This window comes from Symphalangus syndactylus, chromosome 3 (assembly GCF_028878055.3).
Source record: "Symphalangus syndactylus isolate Jambi chromosome 3, NHGRI_mSymSyn1-v2.1_pri, whole genome shotgun sequence".
Lineage (NCBI taxonomy): Eukaryota > Metazoa > Chordata > Mammalia > Primates > Hylobatidae > Symphalangus > Symphalangus syndactylus.
In genome coordinates, this window is record NC_072425.2 from 20,514,183 (window position 1) to 20,539,373 (window position 25,191).

General features: G+C 53.6%; 1 protein-coding gene across 6 annotated transcripts in view; it reads right to left on the reverse strand.

Annotated features, from left to right (window-relative positions):
• The window catches only part of NEK6 (NIMA related kinase 6), a 103,133-nt gene that overhangs the window by 12,911 nt on the left and 65,031 nt on the right, over nt 1–25,191 (reverse strand). For all 6 annotated transcript variants that reach the window (XM_055271143.2, XM_055271140.2, XM_055271144.2 and 3 more), the window contains exons 5-7: nt 24,068–24,178; nt 18,900–19,008; nt 17,880–17,987 (exon numbers count right to left, since the gene is read on the reverse strand). In XM_055271143.2, the coding sequence (XP_055127118.1) occupies nt 17,880–17,987; nt 18,900–19,008; nt 24,068–24,178 (328 nt within the window). The remainder of the gene's footprint in view (nt 1–17,879; nt 17,988–18,899; nt 19,009–24,067; nt 24,179–25,191) is intronic.

Sequence of the window (25,191 nt, forward strand, 5' to 3'; positions counted from 1 at the left end):
GGGAGGCTGGGCGCCACGGCTCACACCTGTAATCCCAGCACTCTGGGAGGCCAAGGTGGGTGGACAACATGGCGAAACCCCGTCTCTAACTAAAAATGCAAAAATTAGCTAGGCATAGTGGCGGACACCTATAATCCCAGCTACTCAGGAGGCTGAGGCAGAAGAATCACTTGAATCAGGGAGGCAGAGGTTGCAGAGAGCCAAGATCACTCCACTGCACTCCAGCCTGGGCAACAGAGTGAGATTTGGGCTCAAAAAAAAAAAAAAAAAAGAATCAGGATGGGGCTGGAGAGCTAGGGGTTGGTGTTTCTGCCAGCTGCCCAGGGGAAGGGGATGCCTTGGCCCGGCTGGGGGAAGCAACTGACCACATGTCCTTTAAGTGGACTGTCTGAATCCGCAAGAGTCAGGATCAGGCTCTGAACAGTGAAAAAACCATCACTGTGGAGGCTGACCAAGATCTTCCATGTGTCAGCTCATTTCTGTTCCCAACAGTGATATGAGGCAGTATCTCCATTTTCCAGATGGAGAAACTGAGGCTCGGCCGGGTGAAGAGGTTTGCATGAGAGTGGCAGGAATTAGTTCCAACCCAGACCCTCAGGCTCCAGAAACTGAGCACTTAGCTCTGCCCATGGCCACCCACCAATTAGCCTGTCCAGACTCGGGGTTGGCTGAGATCTCTTAAACAGGATGGAAAAGGCACTAACCAAAAAGGAAACGTGTGTAAGGCATTAAAACTAGGAACTTCAGTTCATCAAACCACACCATTCAGAGTTAAAAGGCAAGCCACAGACTGGGAGAAAATCATCCCAACACATACACCTGACAAGGGACTCTTTACAGAACATATTTCAAAGCTTCCGTAAATCAATACATAAGAGACAAACTACCCCCTTATTCAAATGAGCAAAAGCCTCTAACAGGCACTTCACAAAAGAGAATAACCCAGTGGCCAATAAGCACATGAAGCGAGGCTACTTTTCTTACTACTCATCAGAGGAGGGCAAATTAAAACACAATGAGCGGCCGGGTGTGGTTGGCTCACGCCTGTAAACCCACCACTTTGGGAGGCCGAGGTGTGTGAATTACCTGAGGTCAGGAGTTTGAGACCAGCATGGCCAACATGGTGAAACCCTGTTTCTACTAAAAACACAAAAATTGGCCAGGCATGGTGGTACACGCCTGTCATCCCAGCTACTCAGGAGGCTGAGGCAAGAGAAACCCTTGAACCCAGGAGGTAGAGGCTGCAGTGAGCCGAGATCATGCCACTGCACTCCAACCCAGGCGACAGAGTGAGTGAGACTCTGTCTCAAAACAAAAAACAAAACCAAAAAAACACAATGAGGTACAACTATGCACCCATCTGAATGCATAAAGACAAAAAAACCAAAGTTAAAGAAAAACAAGGTTGGTGTCAGGCCTCTGAGCCCAAGCCAAGCCATCGCATCCCCTGTGACTTGCACGTATACATCCAGATGGCTTGAAGTAACTGAAGATCCACAAAAGAAGTAAAAACAGCCTTAACTGATGACATTCTACCATTGTGATTTGTTTCTGCCCCACTCTAACTGATCAATGTACTTTGTAATCTCCCCCACCCTTAAGAAGGTTCTTTGTAATTCTCCCTACCCTTGAAAATGTACTTTTCGAGATCCACCCCCTGCCCACAAAACATTGCTCTTAACTTCACCGCCTATCCCAAAACCTATAAGAACTAATGATAATCCATCTCCCATCGCTGACTCTCTTTTCGGACTCAGCCCACCTGCACCCAGGTGAAATAAACAGCCATGTTGCTCACACGAAGCCTGTTTAGTGGTCTTTTCACACGGACGCACATGAAATTTGGTGCCGTGACTCGGATCGGGGAACCTCCCTTGGGAGATCAATCCCCCATCCTCCTGCTCTTTGCTCCATGAGAAAGATCCACCTACGACCTCAGGTCCTCAGACCGACCAGCCCAAGAAACATCTCACCAATTTCAAGTCCGGTAAGCGGCCTCTTTTTACTCTCTTCTCCAACTTCCCTCACTATCCCTCAACCTCTTTCTCCTTTCAATCTTGGCGCCACACTTCAATCTCTCCCTTCTCTTAATTTCATTTTCTTTCATTTTCTGGTAGAGACAAAGGAGACACGTTTTATCCGTGGACACAAAACTCCGGCGCCGGTCACGGACTGGGAAGGCAGCCTTCCCTTGGTGTTTAATCATTGCAGGGACGCCTCTCTGATTATTCACCCACGTTTCAAAGGTGTCAGACCACGCAGGGACGCCTGCCTTGGTCCTTCACCCTTAGCGGCAAGTCCTGCTTTTCTGGGGGAAGGGCAAGTACCCCAACCCCTTCTCTCTGTGTCTCTACCCCTTCTCTGCTTTTCTGGAGGAGGGACAAGTACCCCAACCCCTTCTCTCTGTGTCTCTACCCCTTCTCTGCTTTTCTGGAGGAGGGACAAGTACCCCAACCCCTTCTCTCTGTGTCTCTACCCCTTCTCTGCTTTTCTGGGGCAGGGACAAGTACCCCTCAACCCCTTCTCCTTCACCCTTAGTGGCAAGTCCCGCTTTTCTGGGGGAGGGGCAGGTACCCCAACCCCTTCTCTCCTTGTCTCTACCCCTTCTCTGCTTTTCTGGGGGAGAGGCAAGTACCCCTCAACCCTTTCTCCTTCACCCTTAGCAGCAAGTCCTGCTTTTCTGGGGGAGGGGGTAGTACCTCTCAACCCCTTCTCCTTCACCCTTAGTGGCAAGTCCCGCTTTTCTAGGGGGCAAGAACCCCCAATCGCTTATTTCTACACCCCGACCTCTTATCTCTGTGCCCCGATCCCTTATTTCTGCACCCCAACCTCTTATATCTCTGTGCCCCAATCCCTTATTTCCGTGCCCCAACCCCTTCTCTGCTTTTCTGGAGGGCAAGAACCCCCCACCCCTTCTCTGTGTCTCTACTCTTTTCTCTGGGCTTGCCTCCTTCACTATGGGCAAGCTTCCACCTTCCATTCCTCCTTCTTCTCCCTTAGCCTGTGTTCTTAAGAACTTAAAACCTCTTCAACTCTCGCCTGATCTAAAATCTAAGCGTCTTTTCTTCTGCAATGCCGCTTGACCCCAATACAAACTTGACAGTAGTTCCAAATAGCAGGAAAACAGCACTTTCAATTTTTCCATCCTACAAGATCTAAATAATTCTTGTCATAAAATAGGCAAATGGTCTGAGGTGCCTGACATCCAGGCATTCTTTCACACATCAGTCCCTTCCTAGTCTCTGTGCCCAATGCAACTCCCAAATCTTCCTTCTTTCCCTCCCGCCTGTCCCCTCAATCCCAACCCCAAGTGTGGTTAAGTCTTTCTAATTTTCCTTTTCTACAGACCCATCTGACCTCTCCCCTCCTTGCCAGGCCGAGCTAGGTCCCAATTCTTCCTCAGCCTCCGCTCCTCCACCCTATAATCCTTTTATCACCTCCCCTCCTCACACCCGGTCCGGCTTACAGTTTCATTCCGTGACTAGCCCTCCTCCACCTGCCCAGCAATTTATTTTTAAAAAGGTGGCTGGAGCTAAAAGCATAGTCAAGGTTAATGCTCCTTTTTCTTTATCCCAAATCAGATAGCATTTAAGCTCTTTTTCATCAAATATAAAAATCCAGCCCAGTTCATGGCTCGTTTGGCAGCAACCCTGAGACTCTTTACAGCCCTAGACCCTAAAAGGTCAAAAGGCCGTCTTATTCTCAGTATACATTTTATTACCCAATCCACTCCCGACATTAAATAAAGCTCCAAAAATTAAAATCTGGCCCTCAAACCCCACAACAGGATTTAATTAACCTCACCTTCAAGGTGTACAATAATAGAAAGAAGTTACAATTCCTTGCCTCCACTGTGAGACAAACCCCAGCCACATCTCCAGCACACAAGAACTTCCAAACACCTGAACCGCAGCAGCCAGGTGTTCCTCCAGAACCTCCTCCCCCAGGAGCTTGCTACACGTGCTGGAAATCTAGCCACTAGGCCAAGGAATGCCCGCAGCCCAGGATTCCTCCTAAGCCATGTCCCATCTGTGCAGGACCCCACTGAAAATCAGACTGTTCAACTCACCTGGCAGCCACTCCCAGAGCCCCTGGAACTCTGGCCCAAGGCTCTCTGACTGACTCCTTCCCAGATCTTCTCGGCTTAGCAGCTGAAGACTGACGCTGCCCAATCGCCTCGGAGGCCCCGTAGCCCATCACGGACGCCGAGCTTCAGGTGACTCTCACAGTGGAAAGTAAGTCCGTCCCCTTCTTAATCAATATGGAGGCTACCCACTCCACATTACCTTCTTTTCAAGGGCCTGTTTCCCTTGCCTCCATAACTGCTGTGGGTATTGACGGCCAGGCTTCTAAACCTCTTAAAACTCCCCAGCTCTGGTGCCAACTTAGACAATACTCTTTGAAGGACTCCTTTTTAGTTATCCCCACCTGCCCAGTTCCCTTATTAGGCCGAGACACTTTAACAAAATTATCTGCTTCCCTGACTATTCCTAGACTACAGCTGCATCTCATTGCCGCCCTTCTTCTCAATCCAAAGCCTCCTTTGCGTCTTCCTCTTGTATTCCCCCACCTTAACCCACAAGTATAAAATACCTCTATTCCCTCCTTGGCAACCAACCGATCATGCACCCCTTACCATCTCACTAAAACCTAATCACCCTTACCCCACTCAATGCCAATATCCCATCCCACAGCACGCTTTAAAAAGATTAAAGCTTGTTATCACTCGCCTGCTACAGCACGGGCTTCTAAAACCTATAAACTCCCCTTACAATTTCCCTATTTCACCTGTCCTAAAACCAGACAAGGCTTACAGGTTAGTTCAAGATCTGCGCCTTATCAACCAAATTGTTTTGCCTATCCACCCCATGGTGCCAAACCCATATACTCTTCTATCTTCAATACCTCCCTCCACAATCCATTATTCTGTTCTAGATCTCAAACATGCTTTGCACCCTTCATCCCAGCCTCTCTTCGCTTTCACTTAGACTGACCCTAACACCCATCAGGCTCAGCAAATTACCTGGGCTGTACTGCTGCAAGGCTTCACAGACAGCCCCCATTACTTCAGTTAAGCCCAAATTTCTTCCTCATCTGTTACCTATCTCGGCATAATTCTCATAAAAACACATGTGCTCTCCCTGCTGATCGTGTCCAATTAATCTCCCAAACCTCAATCCCTTACAAAACAACAACTCCTTTCCTCCCTAGGCATGGTTAGTGCGGTCAGAATTCTTACACAAGAGTCAGGACTGCACCCTGTAGCCTTTCTGTCCAAACAACTTGACCTTACTGTTTTAGCCTAGCCATCATGTCTCCGTGCACCCTAATACTTTTAGAGGCCCTCAAAATCACAAACTATGTTCAACTTACTCTCTACATTTCTTATAACTTCCAAAATCTATTTTCTTCCTCATACCTGACGCATATACTTTTTGCTCCCTGGCTCCTTCAGCTGTACTCACTCTTTGTTAAGTCCCACAATTACCATTGTTCCTGGCCCGGACTTCAATCCGGCCTCCCACATTATTCCTGATACCATTACCTGACCCTCATGACTGTATCTCTCTGATCCACCTGACACTCACCCCATTTCCCCATATTTCCTTCTTTCCTGTTCCTCACCCTGATCACGCTTGATTTATTGATGGCAGTTCCACCAGGTCTAATCCCCACACACCAGCAAAGGCAGGCTATGCTATAGTACAAGCCACTAGCCCGCCTCTTAGAACCTCTCATTTCCTTTCCATCGTGGAAATCTATCCTCAAAGAAATAACTTCTCAGTGTTCCATCTGCTATTCTACTACTCCTCAGGGATTATTCAGGCCCCCTCCCTTCCCTACACATCAAGCTCGACGATTTGCCGCCACCCAGGACTGGCAAATTAGCTTTACTCAACATGCCCCGAGTCAGACAACTAAAATACCTCTTCATCTAAGTAGACACTTTCACTAGATAAGTAGAGGCCTTTCCTACAGGGTCTGAGAAGGCCACTGCAGTCATTTCTTCCCTTCCGTCAGACATAATTCCTCAGTTTAGCCTTCCCACCTCTATACAGTCTGATAACAGACCAGCCTTTATTATTCAAATCAGCCAAACAGTTTTTCAGGCTCTTAGTATTCAGTGAAACCTTTATATCCCTTACAGTCCTCCGTCTTCAAGAAAAGTAGAACGGACTAAAAGTCTTTTAAAAACACACCTCACTAAGCTCAGCCACCAACTTAAAAAGGACTGGACAATACTTTTACCACTTTCACTTCTCAGAATTCAGGCCTGTCCTCAGAATGCTACAAGGTACAGCCCATTTAAGCTCCTTTTTATTAAGCCCCAGTCTCATTCCAGACACTGGACCAACTTAGACTATGTCCCCAAAAAACTTGTCATTCCTACTATTTTCTGTCTAGTCATACTCCTCCGTTCTCAACTACTCACACATGCCCTGCTCTTGTTTACAATGCTGGTTTACACTGTTTCTCCAAGCCATCACAGCTGATATCTCCTGGTGCTATCCCCAAACTGCCACTCTTAACTCTTGAAGTAAATAAATAATCTTTGCTGGCAGGACTATGCTGAATCTCCTTAGACACTCTCTAATCAGATGTCCTAGGTCCTTCCAATTCTTAGACCTTTTATACCTGTTTTTCTCCTTCTCTTATTCCATTTAGTTTTTCAATTCATACAAAACCGTATCCAGGCCATCACCAATAATTCTATATGACAAATGTTTCTTCTAACAACGCCACAATATCACCCCTTAAAACAAAATCTTCCTTCAGCTTAATCTTTCCCACTCTAGGTTCCCACGCTGCCCCTAATCCCGCTTGAAGCAGCCCTGAGAAACATCGCCCATTCTCTCTCTCCATACCACCCCCCAAAAAATTTTCACCGCCCCAAGACTTCAACACTATTTTGTTTTATTTTTCTTGTTAATATAAGAAGGCAGGAATGTCAGGTCTCTGAGCCCAAGCCAAGCCATCGCATCCCCTGTGACTTGCACGTATACATCCAGATGGCCTGAAGTAACTGAAGATCCACAAAAGAAGTAAAAATAGCCTTAACTGATGACATTCCACCATTGATTTGTTTCTGCCCCACCCTAACTGATCAATGTACTTTGTAATCTCCCCCACCCTTAAGAAGGTTCTTTGTAATTCTCCCTACCCTTGAAAATGTACTTTTCGAGATCCACCCCCTGCCCACAAAACATTGCTCTTAACTTCACCGCCTATCCCAAAACCTATAAGAACTAATGATAATCCATCTCCCATCGCTGACTCTCTTTTCGGACTCAGCCCACCTGCACCCAGGTGAAATAAACAGCCATGTTGCTCACACAAAGCCTGTTTAGTGGTCTCTTCACACGGACGCACATGAAAGCTGGTGATGTGTGGAGCACCTGGAATGTCCACACTTTGCTGATGAGAAGGTAAAATGGTACAACTACTTTGGAAAACCACTAGCTGGTTTCTACCATGGCCAAACACTGCCAACACTATAACCCAGCAATTCCGCTCCTAGGTAGATGCCCAAATGAGTGCTTCCATCCATCAAAAGACGCAATCAAGAATGTGCAGAGTGGCTTTGTTTGTAACAGCAAAAATGAAACAAATGTTGGATCAATTGATAAACTGCAGTCTGTTCACACAGTGGGATACTGTACAGCACTGCAAAAGAAAAAACCTCAGTTATACACGACAAAATGAATGCAGCTCATGGACGTAATCCTGGGTAAAAGAAACCAGGCACAAAAGAGCACATTACTGTATTTCATTTATGTGAAATTAAAGAATAGGAAAAGCTATTCTATAGGAGTGGTGACCAGGAAAGGGCTCCAGGAGCTTCACTGTATGTATATGATACCTCAGTTAAAAAGTGAAAGAGGAAAAAGGTGTTAATGGTGAAGATGGGGCTCTGCTGCCAAGAGGGAAGCCAGAGGGCTTCAGGGCCTGTCCTCAGGGTCCCTCTTCTCCCCGCAGGAAAGGCCAACACTGAGGAAATTGTGGAGGACTGTGCCCTGACCTCCCAGCACCTATCGGGTTATCTCTGGGCAGCAGGGCACATATTGGATGAGCTGGAACCGTGCAAAGATGGAGGATTTCCCGAGGGAGTGAGCTCTCCATCACCAGAGGCATGAAAACCTCAGCAGAGGGGCTGATTTAGCAGGTCTGGAGTGGAGCCCAGGAATCTGGTCCTGTAACCTGACATTCTCCTATCAGCCCATTGTGTGGATGGCTATTCTGGAGGCATAGGCCTGGAATTTTTTTTTTTTTTTTTGAGATAGAGTCTTGCCCTGTTGCCCAGGCTGGAGTGCAGTGGCGCGGTCACCTCTGCCTTCCAGGTTGAAGTGAATCTCATGCCTCAGCCTCCTGAGTAGCTGGGATTACAGGCACGTGCCACTATGCCCAGCTAATTTTTATATTTTTAGTAGAGATGGAGTTTCACCATGTTGGCCAGGCTGGTCTCGAACTCCTGACCTCAGGTGATCCGTCTGCCTCAGCCTCCCAAAGTGCGGGATTATAGGTGTGAGCCACTGTGCCTGGCCTGGACTGGATTTTTAAGGTTGCTAAACGGAGAATATTTTCACTGGCCTGGAGACACCATGTCATGTGACAGAGGCTGCTGCTGTCCTAACGAGAGTCTCTGTGGCGAGCTGGAGTCCCAGCGTGGCAAAGGCTGGCTGATGTGGCCTGTGACACGAGGAAGAGGGGACCCAGGACCCTGGGAGGAGAATGGACCATTCAGGGGCTACACTCAGAAGGCACCGGGCCCAGGCCTCAGGGTTTCATGGTCAGGAGATTTCGGGAAAAACACAGGTAACTTTTAATTTCATGAAGGAAGCATTTAAAAAACACAAAGCCCCCGACTACCATTTAGTGTCAGTCACTATGATTTTTAAAAGAAAAGACAGCTTGGTACGATTCAGAAAACCCATTTCTCAAAACTGAAGACAGTTCTTTACAAAACTGAACAAGTTTAACATTTTGAACTTTATTATATTCTTGTTTTTTCTTTCTTTCTTCTTCTTCTTTTTTTTTTAAGACAGGGTCTCGCTCTGTCACCCAGGCTGAAGGGCAGTGTGACGATCTTGGCTCACTGCAACCTCTGCCTCCCGGGTTCAAGTGATTCTCCTGCCTCAGCTTCTCTAGTAGCTGGGACCACAGGCGCACACCACCACGACTGGCTAATTTTTGTATTTTTAGTAAAGACGGGTTTCGCCATGTTGGCCAGGCTGGTCTCGAACTCTTGACCTTGGGTATCTGCCCGCTTCAGCCTCCCAAAGTGCTGGAATTACAGGCATGAGCCACCACGCCCCACCTAAAATTCTTTGTAGAGAGAGGTTCTCACTATGTTGCCCAGGCTGGTCTCAAACTCCTGGCCTCAAGCGATCCTCCCACTTTGGTCTCCTAAAGTGTTTGGATTACAGGCTTGAGCCACTGCATCCGGGCTTGTTTCTCTTATCTTAATGGAGATGGATGAAGAACTACCTCGCAGTGTTTGGAGAGGCTGTAATGGTGTTGGAAATCTCTGCTCTGGGCTGTGAATCCCCAGGGGCAGGACTTTGTTTGTTGCTGTATCCCAGTACCCTGCGCAGGAGGGCTCACAGTGGGTGCCTTGTGGGCGTCCGCTCACTGGATGAATGAATCCGCCTGCCCGTGAGCTATGTGGCAGCATGTGCCACTGCCCACAATTCTTCCTTGCAGCTGAACACACTGCTTATTTAACTGATGGCTACCTGGAGCTCAAGTGTCTGAGATGTGATTATTGCTTTATCAGGATACCAAGCTCCTTTTCATGGCAATAATCCCCAAACAAGCACAGCAGCCCTCACTTAAAGCCCTGCTTGTGAGAAAGGTGTCATCCTCTATGCATACTTGATGAGCAAAGCCAGGGGCTAACCGCTACTCAGCAGAAAGGGCTGTCTGTCAGTCAACATACGAATCCATGTGGGGTTCTATTGGGAAAGCAAATCGCAACTTCCAGCAGCAACACCTTGTATACTTTGGTCAAGAGGGAGCAAAAGTAAAGGAACAGGCCAGTGTGAAATGGATGGCTTGTCGTAGCCAACCATGGGATGAAACACACAGCTCTTGGTGAACAGTGGGAACCTCAGGAAAAATGTAAGTGGATTCCAGCACCCGGGTGCTATGGATGGATGTGCTTACAGGTTGGACAATGATGTAGGGCTGATGGGGTGCACACAGAGATGGCAGGGGACAGATGCAGGCAGGGAGTCCTGTCCCCAGTGAGAGATACCACTGTCCACTGTCTGGCTAACACTGCACTCTTCAGACTCCTGGCCAAGCCCCTTCCTGTCTGATCCTACAGGCTCTTCCCACCCTCAGTCTCCTCTGCTCACTGTGGATCTGCCTGGGCCTCTACAGGAGGGATGCTGTGGGGAGAGGTCACCTACACTGGGGCCGGGCTGTGGCCTGGCGCTGCCTTGGCCAGGACCATCGGAAAGCAAGGGCTTGGAGTGCCTGGCCCTCAGACCGGGTCCTCCCACAGCGGCCACTCCAGCCCCAGCCCCAGCCCCAGCCCCAGCCTGCTTTTCCACTCGCCTCTGTGCCTTTGCACATGCTGTTCCCTTTGCCACCTTGTGGGCTCCTTTAAGGTCCCCTCCCCTGGCCAGGGAGAGCCGGCTGCTCAGCAGGACCCAAACATTAGGTTTGTCCCTTTGTTCCGTCACCACTTCCTGCCTCTGCTGGGGCGCCAAGGCAGGCCGACAGATCCCTGTCTCAGCCTGGCTTTATACTGAAAGCCTGGGCACATGGGCAGAGAGAGGTTTGGGGCACCAGCCCTCCGTCTCCTCCTCTCTTCACCTCACTCCTCTGCCACCTCACTGCTCTTTCTGCTTACCCCACTTCCACTGGTGTAAGGAGAAAAGGCAAACACCCAAATGCAATTTGGAGCTTTCTTCTAAGATGCTAGTGTTGCAAATTGCCATCCATTCATCATCCACCCAACTGTCCAACCATCCATAATTGGCTATCGTCCGTCCATCCATCCATCCATCCATCCCCCATTCATTCATCCATCAGTCTGTCCATCACCCATCCATCCATCCAGCCACCTGCCCACCTCCAACTAAGATTAACTGAGCCTTGACCCTGCTGGGACCTTGCAGGAGTGGGTCCATCAGGAGGCAGGGAGTTAGTTGCCTGTCCCAGGAAGTATTCAGAAAGAGCCAGTTGGCCATGTCTATCAAGAACGGACTGAACTGATCCACGCTGCAGCTGCATTGCCTGGAAAGGCTGGTTAAAAATCCGGATCTCCTGTCCAACTCCAGACCTGGGGGCCAGAATCTCCAGGGGTGGAACCTGGACCCTGTATCTCTTACAAGAGATGTTACCGTTAGTTCCTGTCTAAAAGGAGCTGCCAAAAGGCCTCACTCCCCCACCTCACTCTTTCAGACGCTCAGTGAGCATCTGTGCAACGGAAAGGTAAAGAAAGTGAAGGAACCAGTGAAGCCTTAACTGAAAGAGGCTTGGCCCATCCTGAGCCGGGCAGCACAGGGTCCTCAGGTCCCTGCCTCCCGGCAGGTTCCCCAACCCCCTGACCCAGGAGAGGGGCTGTTCCCCAACCCCCTGACCCAGGGGAGGGGCTGCTCTCCCTTCTATCTTAAAGTCAGGGTGCCGTGTCTCACTGGGGGCAGGGTGTCCTGGACTGGAGCTAGGGCTGTGTGAAGCTACAGGAGCAGATACAGCACCTCTTCCTGTGATGCCAACTTGTCTGGGAATAGGTCACGTAAAGCCTGGTGTCTATACTGACAACAGCCACTCAGACACTACGGAGCACAATGCCCAACTCGCATGAGTTTTGAAGATAAAACGAGAGATTTCAAAGAAACCCCCAGCTTGCAGCGGGCCACTGGAGGACGCATCCCCAGACGACAGGGGAGCTGGGATTCTGAGGAGGAGTCGGGGAAGCTGGCAGGAGGAGGGGCCTCCACAGACAGGGGTCCTGCCCAGGATGACCTCTGTGTGCAGCGCAGCCCAGGCCTTACCCCAGCCCATCTCCCGGCGATGCCAAGATGCAGAGGCAGAGCCCTGTGCAGCCTGGGTTTCCACGCCCCTCCCAGAGAGTCCCACCGCCCCCTCCTCCTGGTGGGGACAGAGCTGTGTGTATGAAAGAAGAGCCTGACAAACCCTGACCTTCCTGGAATCTCTACCTAGAACTCCCGATTTCAAACCCAGTAGATATCAGAGGAGAATGTGGGATCTGAAAGAGGGAGGCTGATTAAAGGGGCCCCGCTTCCCCAAGATGCGCCGGTCCTGTCAAAACAAACTTTGCCGTTTTGAAATGCTCTCGGTGTTTGAAACATGTTCATTAGCTATGAAAAAGGCAGATTTCACAAGAAGGGGAGGCTGGTGCCTGCAAGCTGCCCCTCTTCCCCAGATGGTGGATTGGAAAGCAGCTGGAGAAATGCGGTCTCCTTGCTGACATCCGTCCAGCCGGCGGGACATCGGGCTGGGCAGCTGTGCCTTGGCACTGAATCTTCCATGGGACAGACAGGGGCAGGTGGGGACAGCAGTGATGTGGAGCTGGAGCTGGCTGGGCTGGACCTGCTTCCTCCACTCCCTGGCTGAGAACAGAAACTCTCTCTCAGCCTCGGTCTCCCCATCAGGAAAACAGAGGGTCCCCCCCGACCTCTGCAGACTTGGTTTCCCTCTCTGGAAAATGAGAAGCAATTGTTGGAGGAGTGTTTGGTTCATGGTGAAGACTAAATGGATTCTCCTACCAGGCTGTATCTTCCACAAAGGCAGGGGCCAAGTCAGCCTTCCCGGGGAACGGCCCAGGCCTAGCACAGATCCTCGTCGAATGGATGAATGAATGAATGAACCAAAGAGCTGGAGTTTACATCCCAGGTCCAGATTGACTCCTCACTTTCTGGCCCCTTAAGGCCCTTCCCTCTCCTCCCCTCCCCTCTTGGCATCAGCTCGTCTCTTCCTAACAGTCTGTGCCCCTGAAAATGCCAGGAACGTGGCAGACCTGTGACTGCCACCCAGGGGTTAGTGCTCAGAACCTCAGCTGAAACTCAGGCCTGATATCCATCTGCTGAGGCAGGGATTCTGGGCCTGAGGGACCGACAGGACCATTCCCAGGCATCCTGCACTGTTGGGATGGGACGCAGGGTGGGGCTGGGGCAGGAGGCGGCCTGGGATGCATCTGCATGGCCCTCCGCACCTGCACTGACGGGTGTCCCCAGGGATGCCTGGCCATGAAGGTTGTCCATCCACTCAGCAAATGTTCCACAAGGACCCCCGTGCCAGGCCTGGGCACAGACGCATCACAGCATGGTGTGATCCCTTGCAAGGCAGCGCTGACACACACCACGAGAGGAGGCTCTGTCCTTCCCTGTGGGGCCCAGGATGAGCTCCAGGTCCTCCACCCACACCTGCTGCTGGCGAGGTCAGGTGGGCTTTTCCTCAGGGATGGAGCGCTCAGAGCCCTAGGTGTTCCTCGCACCTGAGGTCTCGATGGGGATCCTCTCTCGACCCCTTCCCTGGGCACCCACAACCCAAACCCTCCCTGGGCCATGCTGCAGGCTGATGCCCGGAGAAGGGCTCTTCAACTTGAGCTGATTTCCAGTGGGGCTCTGGTACCTGGCTGCTGGGTGACCACAGGGATGTGGTCTCTCTTACTTCCCTGGGCCTCAATTTCCTAATCTGTAAAATGGGATAATAGTAAGCCTTGTGATGATTTACAAAAAAGCAAAATGAGCAAATTTTTTTTTTTTTTTTTTTTTGAGATGGAGTCACTCGCCCAGGCTGGAGTGCAGTGGTGCCATCTCGGCTCACTGCAACCTTCGCCTGCCGGGTTCAAGCAATTCTCCTGCCTCAGCCTCCTGAGTAGCTGGGATTACAGGTGTGCACCACCATGCCCGGCTAATTTTTTTGCTATTTTTAGTAGAGATGAGGTTTCACCATATTGGCCAGGCTGGTCTCAAACTCCTGACCTCAAGTGATCTGCCTGCCTCGGCCTCCCAAAGTGCTGAGATCACAGGCGAGATCCACCAAGACCGGCCAACAAAAAAGCAAAATGTTTTTTGAACTCTTTTTTCTCCATGGTTAACTCATCTTTTCAGTGAGTTCAGTGGCCACAGAGTAACGAAGTGAGGGCGGCTGTGAGAGGGGTGGGGCCACCCTGGGCTCCCTGGGGCTCTGTATAGAATCACGGAGCCCCACACCTGCCCTGCCTGCCCACAGTGGGCCCCAAGAGGCAGTCCCACCTGTCCCCTCACCATGCCACCTGGCATGGACTGTGTCTGTCTCCTCGAAAGCTGCATAATCACATATCCCCAGCACACAGCCCAGGGCCAGGCCGTTTGCTCAAGGAAGGAGAAGGAAGGGGTTTGCGCCTCAGGGCCAGGCTAAGCCCTGGGAGACCCAGCGGGGCCCTGACCTCGAGTACCTGATGGGGTCACCCCCAACTAGACTTGCTCCCCCAGCCCCCAAGAGGCAGCATGGGCCCTGCCTGGGCATGACCAGCCGCCCTTCCCGCCCTGTCACCCATGGCTGCCTGTCACCCAGACTGCCCTGTCACTACAACGGAGGAGCCAGGCCTGCCCGCCCGCTCTCCCAGCCCCGTGATTTGTCTTGCAGCTGCTGCCGTTGCTCGGAGCGAGACACTTGCTTGTAGCTTGTGAGCTGTGTATAGGCAAATCTTTCATTTTTCCTGCATTACGCCGGCGTGTACTGTCACTTAATTTTTATGTATGCAATCCTTCCTGACAAATATGATCTGCTGCCTGGTAATTCGTCTGACGCTCATTCTGTTCCGCGCTCTAATTACGGCTCCTATTTCTGACACCGAGGCAGCCGCTCTGCCACCACTGGGTACCGCACCTGTCAGCCCGACCATGGCACTGACTAATGCCCTTTCATGCCAGCCTCGTGTTAGCAAATACAGAGGCGGGGAGGGGGCCCAGGGAGGGGGGAAGTGCGAGGAGACCAGATTTGCATAAGCCCAGCTCTTGGGTCAGCAGCCTTAGGAGACGAGGTGGTTGCCGGGGCAACGTGGCTGCCACCACAGCATCCCCACATAGTAGGTGCACATGAGATGCGGGAGATGCATAATTCATCCCCACGCACAGGGCGTGAAGTGTCCCTGGCCCCTGTGCCCCTCCTGAGTCACAGTGCAATGGTAATTAGTTCAATCTCTTGCCCAACCAAACGTGTGTGCAAGACTTAGCTGTTTGCAGAACCTCTTGCTGGAAGGGGTCTTTCCACTGGGTATTGGAAGATACGGGTCCTGGGCTTTGGCTCAGCACTGTCACCATCCTAGAACCTGGTGGGTGCAGGCCCTTGGTTCTGGGAGCTTGTCCTGCTGGCAGGGACTTGCTCAGCTCCGTGTAGGCCTCAGCTCATTGGGCATCTCTCCTGGATGCCGGGCACACAGCCCGGAGTGGGGACAGGCCCCAGGAGGGCTCCTTCCACCCATCATGTGGCCTGGTCGGTGCTCGGAGGGCTCGGGAAGAGCCCAGCTTACGAGGGCGGCCTTCTCCCAACTTCCAATTCCTTCTCATTAATATAATAAGTGCACCAGTCCAAGTCAATAAAATCATACTGTCAGATGAGACACATCTCTGCCCATTCCTAATGATGCGATCCTAACCGGCTCTGATGGAGCGCTGCAGTCTTTTTTCTGCAGTGGGACAGAGAAAGGCTCGGTGCTGACTGACAGGGGACAGGAGGCAGTGGTTTTAACTCTTCTCTTTGACAGCTTCCCTTGAATTTCCTGGTCTTTTCGAAGCCCTTCAACCTCACAGGTAAATAGTCCCAAACCGACCGAAACACTTGGTTTTTTCTTTTTTTTTTTTTTGAGACGGAGTCTCGCTCTGTCGCCCAGGCTGGAGTGCAGTGGCGCAATCTCGGCTCACTGCAAGCTCTGCCTCCCGGGTTCACGCCATTCTCCTGCCTCAGCCTCTCCGAGTAGCTGGGACTACACGCGCCCGCCACCACGTCCGGCTAATTTTTTGTATTTTTAGTAGAGACGGGGTTTCACCGTGGTCTCGATCTCCTGACCTCGTGATCCGCCCGCCTCGGCCTCCCAAAGTGCTGGGATTATAAGCGTGAGCCACCGCGCCCAGCCTAACACTTGGTTTTTCACAAGGGAAGTAAATGTTTGAGGGCACAGCGAAAGACAAGGCTTCCTTCCAGCAACGGAGAGTCAGTGGCCCGGGTCCCCAAAGGGGGACTCCAACAGTATCCGCCGAGGCCCCCGGCCCTCGTTTCCTGGAAGCAGTGTGGGTTCTGTAAGGAGAGGCCTGCTGCCACGTGACCTCGGAAAAATCTCTCGAGTGCCTGGATTTCACATTCTTCCTCTGCTAAAGGGAAGGATCGCTGGATGCTTGGGGCTGTCAGGGGCATGAGTGGAGAATCCCATACTCCCTGGGGGGTGGGTCCTGACACATCTTCCCTTTGGAGCTAAAGGAAGAGCTCCTGAGGCCTGGCCAGGTGGGGACGAGAGTTTCAAAACAACCCCCTCCCCGCCACCCCCGCTGGCTCCATCAGCTGCCGGGAGCCGCTGGTCTCTAGACTTGTGCATTTCTCCTAAGTGTGTGTGACACACTGAGAGTCTCTCTGGAACCTGTGTGAACAGTGACACTTTCCACAGGACACTGTGACTTCCAGAAAGTACCTCCGCCCAGACAATGCTGCTCTCTTTCACACCCTGCTTGCCGCAGGCACTTGGGGGTCTGGGGATAGGAGACGTCCTGGCTTGAGCCATGGAGTGGGGTGGAAATGAGCTGGTATGGGGCGGTGTTCAACGAGGCGGTGGGCAGCTCCTGGGGCCCATCTCCCTCCTGGGGCCCAGCTCCCTCCTGGGGAAGCGGATGCTGGCAGGTGCAGCACACAGCGGGTGGGCCTGGGGGCACCTTCCTCTGCAAACGCACCTCAAAGAGCCAGGAACTAGCCCTGAGAAAGCAGTGGCCCTCGCCCACTCCATGGGCCTCTGGGAAATGTTCCCACAGACGGGCGTGGTGAAACCCAGACAGCCTTGTAGTAACGCACAGGAGACCCTGCTCCTGTGTTCCACTGGTGGGGAAGCGGGGGCTTTCTTGGTTCCTGTGTTCTCACTAAATGAAAAATCCCCCATCGTACAGCATTCCAAGTTTCACATTTGGTTACATACCTAGTGTGTGGATACTGAAGCTTGCCATTGCTTCACGTGTCCCCAAAACACACATCTGACCAAGTCTCTTCCCGAGTCCAGCCCTTCAGCACCCCCGACCCATAGGGTGGTGTCCAGCCCACTGAGCTCAGAGTTCAAGGCCCTGCCCGCCTTTTATGCCGCTCCTGCAAGGACCCTGGTCTGTGGCGAAGCCAAGCTCAGTTGCACACCGAGGCTCACCCACTCTTTCCTGGAACGCTGCTACCTCCCCTTCCCTGTCCCAACAGCATCTGGTCACCCTTTATGGTCCAGCTACAATGTCACCTCCTCCCTGGCAGGCACCTGGTCCCCACAGCCTCAAAACCGCCGGTTTAAAAGCCAAAAACTAGGAACAGTGCAAATATCCACCCCCCAGGAGGGATGGACCAAGGGTGCTGCCCGTGAACGGGACACTCACAGCAGTGGGAAGATGACTGCCCTGTGCCACAGACGCACTCCCGGCTCTAAGCAACTGGCTCAGTCAGCTTCTCCCGCAAGGGCCGGGAGGTGATCAGAGAGTGTGGGAAGCCCCAGCTGGGCTCCTCTGGCCACAGCTGACTCCCTTCTGGGTCACTGTTCTGAATAGATGAGAAAACCCTGGGGCTTAAAAAAAGGCATCTTCCCGCACTAACTGACCAAACACACGTGGGGAGAATGTTTACATCTCTCTGCATGGTCACCAGGACCGCTGGGGGCTGCTAGGGCACAGACAGGTCCCCCTTACCTAGGGAGTGGGCTGCGGTGGTCTCAGAGCTGAAGAAGCGGCCCAGACCAAGGTCACCGAGCTTCACGACGCCTGTGGCTGTGATGAACACGTTGGCAGGCTTGATGTCTGCAGGGCGAGGAGAAGGAGGTTGGTGTGGGGTAGGAGGCTTGCAGTGGGTGGGGCAGGATGAGAGGAAGGGGGAGCTGCAGGTGAGGTGAGGCCTAGCCCAGGTCCTGCTCCCTCAGGGCAAGGCCCTGTCCTGCCTCTGGCTGTGGGACCTTGGGAAATTGACCATTTCTGAGCCTCAGTTTCTTCATATGTAAAATGGGTCTCCTCCACCAACTTCACAGAGCTGCTGGGAGGGTTAAGAGAGCAGGGGTTTCTGTGCTCCTGTTTTCTGCTCTAGAGCTGTATCCTCCATGCCTAGAACAGTGCCTCGCACACAGGAGGCCCTCAGGGAAAATATGTGTAATGAATGAACGAAATGCTCAGTGGGGCACCCAGTGCCGTACCCCCTGGTGAGGGTGGGGCCTCGAATACAGCAGGCACCGAGAGATACAGGTAGAGTGAAGGAACGGAGGTGCCCATGAAGCAGCCTACAAAAGGACCCCGTGCCCTGCCAGGCACCCAGCAGGCTCCTTTCTCACAACTCGGAGTGATGTCAACTGTGGAAACGCCCCTCTCAGGTGCCTCCCCTGCTCAGCCCAGCCCGCTGAGACGGCAAAGCCCCCATGAAAGTCCCCTCTGTGCGAGGCTTCCCCTGACCTCTCTCCCAGGCTGCTGTGGGGAACTGGAAGTGGTGTGCCTAGCGGGGCCCCTGCCCCCTGGGGCTCATGTCACTTTCCACCTCGGGGAGGTCCCTGACCCAGGCGCGCGTGTGTGTGGTTGCTGGACAGCCCCCCTGCCTGGGGAATACAGAGCGGTCCAACTTCCTCAAGGGGCTGCCCCTGAGGACCTTGGAGGAGCCATGGGCAAGTGTCTTCCTGGGGGCTCCAGGGGCACTTGGGCTCCGGGTGGCTCCTGGCTGGTGGCATGTACCTCGGTGCATCACCCGACGTGAATGCATGTGCTCCACGGCGCTGCACAGCTGCACAAAGTACTTCCACACTGTCCTCTCCGGGATGAGCCGCTTCTGCTTCTTAAAGTACTGCAGAGGGGGAGACAAGCAGAGGGATAGGCCAGGGTGAGCGGGCTTGGAGGCGGGTGGCCACAGGGCACTGCCTCTGTCCTTTCCCCAGTGGGCAACTGGTGCCTGGCACAGGGGAGGGGGTGGGGATTGAGCTGCTGAGCAAACAATAAGCCCAGAACCAAGAGTGCTGTGTCCACACCTCTACTTCTGCCTGAATGGCACTCTGCGGCCACCCTGTCCCCACCCAGCAAGCTCCGTGAGGGCCAGGCAGGCCTGGCGTGTCCGGATGGCTTTGCTGCATGGACACCCAGATCAAACATGCTGAAAGTGGCCCTCAACTGCATTTTTCCAGAACCTCCTAGACACACCCCCGACAGGGCACTCCTTGCAGGACTGAAATGAGTGTGGACTCTCCCTGTCCCCAGCCCCAGCCCCAGCCTGGCCCAGGAGGGTGGCACCCAGGACACATGTGGTGGTTAAATCACAGCTGCCCCCATCTCCTCGGAACCAGCAGATCTCAGTGCACTAGAATTCTTAATAAACGCGGCGAGAACCTTGAGGAAATGGGCTTGACGCACTCAAATGGAACCCCAGTTCCAACGGGCATCAGTCTGCTTCACTGCCTGGGAAAACATATTGGCCGGACGCGGTGGCTCACGCTTGTAATCCCAGCACTTTGGGAGGCCGAGGCGGGCGGATCACGAGGTCAAGAGATCGAGACCACGGTGAAACCCCGTCTCTACTAAAAATACAAAAAATTAGCCGGGCGCGGTGGCGGGCGCCTGTAGTCCCAGCTACTCGGAGAGGCTGAGGCAGGAGAATGGCGTGAACCCGGGAGGCGGAGCTTGCAGTGAGCCGAGATTGCGCCACTGCACTCCAGCCTGGGCGACAGAGCGAGACTCCGTCTCAGAAAAAAAAAAAAAAAAAAAAACATATTTAGTGCTCCGGAAGAAAACAAAAACTAAAGGCCCCTGGCTGCACTGAGTGAGCTGTAAGTCACAGAAGGTCCTGGAGAGGGCAGGCCCAGAGCACGTGACAGCCACGGCTCAGCTCGAGATGGGGGTGGCTCTCAGGTGCCAGGCCCATGCCTGTGGGGCAGGACTTCTTCACCAGCTACCTGCATACCAGCTTTTTGTTCAGGGGCTTTTTGCTTCAAAGCAACCACCTTTCCCCAAAGCAGGCAGAGGCAGCGCTATGGGCCTGCTGGTCAGGGCAGCTGCTCTGGTGCTGGGAAGCTGGGAACTGACCAGGACACTCTGGCTTGGGAAGGGGCACGGGTGGAGGAAAGGACCTGGGCCGGCACTTTCAGACCACCTGTAGGGTGCGGCCACCATGCCAGGCCTAAGAGGGAGGGCTAGGCCCATCTTACAGATGGGGAAACGAAACTGAGGGCCACGCAGAAAAAGGCAGAAACACAGCTCAGCCCCAGGCCTCCCACCAAGAGAGCCCAAGTCTTTAGCCCACTTCTTTTTTTTTTTTTTGAGATGGAGTCTCCCTCTGTCGCCCAGGCTGGAGTGCAGTGGCGTGATCTCAGCTCACTGCAACTTCCACCTTCTGGGTTCAAGCAATTCTCCCGCCTCAGTCTCCCGAGTAGCTGAGATTACAGGTGTGTGCCACCACACCCAGCTGATTTTTTGTATTTTTAGTAAAGACAGGCTTTTGCGATGTTGGCCAGGCTGGTCTTGAACTCACCTCAGGTGATCCGCCTGCCTCGGCCTCCCAAAGTGCTGGGATTACAGGCGGGAGCCACCACGCCTGGCCCCTTTAGCCTACTTCTAATAACACCAGTAACCATTGATATGGCAGACTGAGCTCAGAGGTTCAGGAACATGCCCAAGGTCACGCAGCACCCAGCTGGGACCCAGGTCTGGGTGCTTCCCACGGTGGGACAGTTGCAGTGGGGAGCCCCTGGCCTCGTCGTAAATCCCCTCGAGGCTGTTCTGAGGTGCAATTCTGGGAGGCCCTCTCGGGTGAGCCGTCCCAGGTCTCAGCACAGAGCCCACCCCCAGGCCACCTCCAGGCCTGTGGCAGGCCAGGCCGGGATGTTATTCACACTGTGATGTGAGTGAATCCTCATTATAGCGTTTAAGCAGGGATGCGCGTGGCCGAGTGGTGATTTTCTAAATGTCACGTCCTATAAGCGCTGTCTGACATTTAGCGGGGAGGCGCAGAGTCTCTGGTGGGTTCTGGGGCTACGGCAGCTCCTAGCTTCACTCTTCCTCGTAAATAACTCGGGCACCGTGCCTGTGATGGTGCAGCTCAGCCCTTGAGGCTGCAGGCTCTCGGGACACAAGCCCTGCTGCCTGACAGCCTCTGAGGCCAGTGGGGCGACCATGGGGTGGCCCCTGTTCCTCTGGAAACCCAGAGGTGGCCTGAGAGCAGGCAGAACCAGGGGAACCGAGCTCCCACCAAGCGCCAGGCACTGTGCTGGTATGTTACAGATGAGGAAACTGAGGTACAGGGGCCTGAGGCCATCCAGGGGACGTGTCTTACTCGGGTGGGTCTCTGCACTGCCAGGCCTCCCCTGCTGGTGGCTGCACCGAGCCACCTCTGCACATGAGGGCCCCTGAGCCGGGTTGGAGGGAATGGGAGCAGGCAGGGACAGTGCGGGGAGAGAGGTGGGGGCTGTAGGAGGGGGCACCATGCCAGGTGAGGAGGAAGGACCCGAGGCGTGGGGGGCCAGGTGGCTGCTCAGAAACTGAGGCCACACGCATCCTAGACTCGATCCTGCTGGGTTCATGACTGACTTGAACCCTGAGCCAGTGTTGGCTCTAGGCAAGCCAAGGAAGGGGTGCGGGGGGAATGGGACACCCCATCCCAGGCCTGGCATAGAGGAGGGATGCTGGATAGAATGCCCCCATGTCTCCTCTTCTCTCTCAGCTGAGGGAGACTGCACCTGGCCTGGTTTCCTGCAATGCTCCCTCTAAGAGGTTCCCGGGGACAGGGTGGAAACTGAGGTTCAGGGAAGAGGGATTTGCCCAGCCCCAGCCCCCCATCTGCCTGTCTGACTGCAGCCCCACTCCATGGACTGAGACTGAGAGGCCGCAGTGTCTGGGCTCCACTGGGGCTGAGAGGGTGAAGCGTCCTCTCCATGGGCTGCGTTCCCATCTGGCAGCAGGGAGAGGCTTCTCCTTCACCTCCTGCTCCTCCTCCGTCCCTGCCCTCACCTCTCCTTCCACCCGGCCTGCAGTCTTTCTTCTAGAACACAGAGCTGACCATGTTTGTTCACCGCCATGAATCTTAGGAAGCTTCTCTGACCTTAGGGCCTGGTCCTGGATCCCAAGCCTGGAGCAACAGGCCCTGCGTGATCTGGTGGTCTCCATCTCAGCTCCCTTCCCTTTTCCATCCCTGCTGGACCATTTCTGCTTCTGGACAGCCCACCTCCCCTAACGGCTCAGCTCAGTGTCACCTCCTCCAGGAAGCCTTCCCTGACTCCCAAAGGCCCTGCACATGGCTTGTTCACACTGGCTCCTAACTACTCATTCAAGGGTCTGTTTTCCTGTTAGAATCCAGGATCCCTGAGGGCAGTAGCCATGCTGGCGGCATCCCTAGTTCTTGGCATGAGGGCTGGCACACAGTGGATGCACGATGCTTGTATGTCCAGCAAGGGAATGTGTGAAGGAGAAACAAGTAAAGCGGGGGCGGGGGAGAGGAAGAGCTAAGACATGATCTAGCACATCTGTTCCCACCAGGGATCTGTGTGCAGATTAACATCCCTGCAAAGGCATTAATATGTCAACGGAAATGTAAGAGCAGGTGATAACAGCTCAAGTAATGCCACTTCCCAGTGACGCCTGTATTCCTAGGAGCCAAATTTCAGAAGAGCACTGAGCAATTGCTCAATCCCCAGCTCCTGATGGGAAAGACAGAGAACCCACATCCGGCCCCATTTCCAAGTGCGGCTGTGAGCAGGGTGGGGGCTTGAGCAGGGCCCAGCCTCACTCGGGAGCTGGCAGGCTGCATCCAGGGGAGAGAGGTGATGGGGCCGCAGAAGGGCCCTGGGGACAGAGGTCCAAGCCAGTAGGGATGTGAGGACCTCCACTGAGGAGCAGTGGAGTAGGGGCTGACAGTCTGGGCCTGGGGGTCAGGCAGGCCTGGGGGCCTCCACCTAGAGGCTGAGCTGCCTTGGGCAGGAGACTAGACCTCTCTGAGCTTTGCTATCTGAGGACGGTGGGGACTTGGTGAGGGACGCGTGAGCATACTGGGCTGGGTAGAGGCTGGCAGGAGGTGCTGCTGTTTCACTGAAGCTGCAGTGGTCCTGGACACCAGACTCATGGTGGACCCCGCCCTGTGCCCTGGGTGGTGGGATGAGGCAGGTGGAGAGGTATGTAGGGGTGCAGAGCATGAGCCAGTCCTGGCGCTGAGCCTGCCCATGTGACTTGAATGGTCACTCAATCTCTTGAAGACCCCAGGCCTGGGCATCAGCCGTAACATGGAAATGAAGTTTCCCCTCTAGGGCTGGGGAGATCATCTTGGGACCATGTCCACCTAAGGGACCCAGGCCAGGAAAAGAGACCTGGGCCACAGGCATGGCTCTGTCCCCACAATGCTGGGTATCCTCAGGCAAGTCTCTTAACCTCTCTGGGCTCAGTTTTCCCCTTCTTTAAAATGAGGTAGTGGATCTACAAGACGCTTTCCCAAGAGCTGGGATCTGACCAAACGGGGTGCTGCCCCTGCTCCTTCTGTGAGGCAGGAGAAGTGGCTCATGTGCCTGTGGGTAGGCTGGGGCACTGGGGGTGGCCAGAGGGGTTCCTTCCGCCCATGGCTGGCCCCCTCCCAGCCACCATCCTGTCTTGGCGTCACCTTCGCCTTGCTTTTGCACATGGGCTCGTTTGACTGAGCTTCCCTGAGGCCAATGGAAAGAGAGGCCTCCAGCAACAGCAGCTGGGGATGGACCCTGAGAGGCCCTCACCAGACCGCAGCTGAGGCCTGTGGGCATCCGCAGGGGTGCCCAGGGTCCCCGGGTGGCCGCCTCTGGCTAAGGGCAGAGCATTGTGGGACTGGGCTGAAGGGAGACTGCCACCTTTGACTCCAGATCTGCACAGCCCCCAGCACCCCCACCCTGCCAGGCGCTCACCTTGATCATCTGCGAGAGGTCCCCTGCATCAGCCAACTCCAGCACAATGTTCAGCTCGTTGTCTTCGATAAACGAGTCCAAATACTTGATGATATTTGGGTGGTTCAGTTGCTGCATAAGGAGAGAAAGAGGGGAGGGGGCACCAGTGAAGACGGGACAGACCCAGTGCCTGCCCTCCACCGGCACCCTGCTGGCACCCGGTCACTGAGGCCCTGGCATTTGCTAGAGAAGCGGGTCCCAGAGAAAGAAAGGCCTGTGCTGGGGAGTCAGGAAGGCGTGGGTGACACTGGGAAAGCCACTTTGCATCCCCAAGTCTCAGATTCCTCATCTGTAAAACTGGCATAATTTTTTTTTTTTTTTTTTTTGAGACAGAGTCTCGCTCTGTCACCCAGGCTGGAGTGCAGTGGCGCAATCTCGGCTCACTGCAAGCTCCACCTCCCGGTTTCATGCCATTCTCCTGCCTCAGCCTCCCGAGTAGCTGGGACTACAGGCGCCCACGACCATGCCCGGCTAATTTTTTGTATTTTTAGTAGAGACGGGGTTTCACCGTGTTAGCCAGGATGGTCTCGATCTCCTGACCTCGTGATCCGCCCGCCTCAGCCTCCCAAAGTGCTGGGATTACAGGCATGAGCCACCACGCCTGGCCGAAAACTGGCATAATGTTTTGAAGCATAGTTGTGAAGATGACACAGGTCAATACTCTTGAAATGTGTAACAGGGCAGCTCCACAGAGCTACGTGAGACTCAGCATGGACTTGTGGAAAGGACGCTCCCCCTCCTCACCACCCAGACCCTGAGGGCGGCATTGGGCCCCACCTCTCTGTCCCTGTGCCCAGACACGGCCAGCCTGCAGGTGCTCCTCAGAAGGATCATCCTCCCTTCATCCTTCCCACTCTTTCTCAATCCCTGACCTATCTCTTGTGAAATCATTTTTTTAAAAAAATATTTTTTGTAGAGATAGGATCTCACTATGTTGCCCTGGCTGAAACTGAACTTCTAGGTTCAAGCGATCCTCCCACCTCATCCTCCTGAGCAGCTGGGACTACGGCTGCACGCCACCATGCCTGGCCCTTGTGAAATCTTGAAAAAAATCCCTGGAGGCATGAGCGCTGCCCAGCTGATTT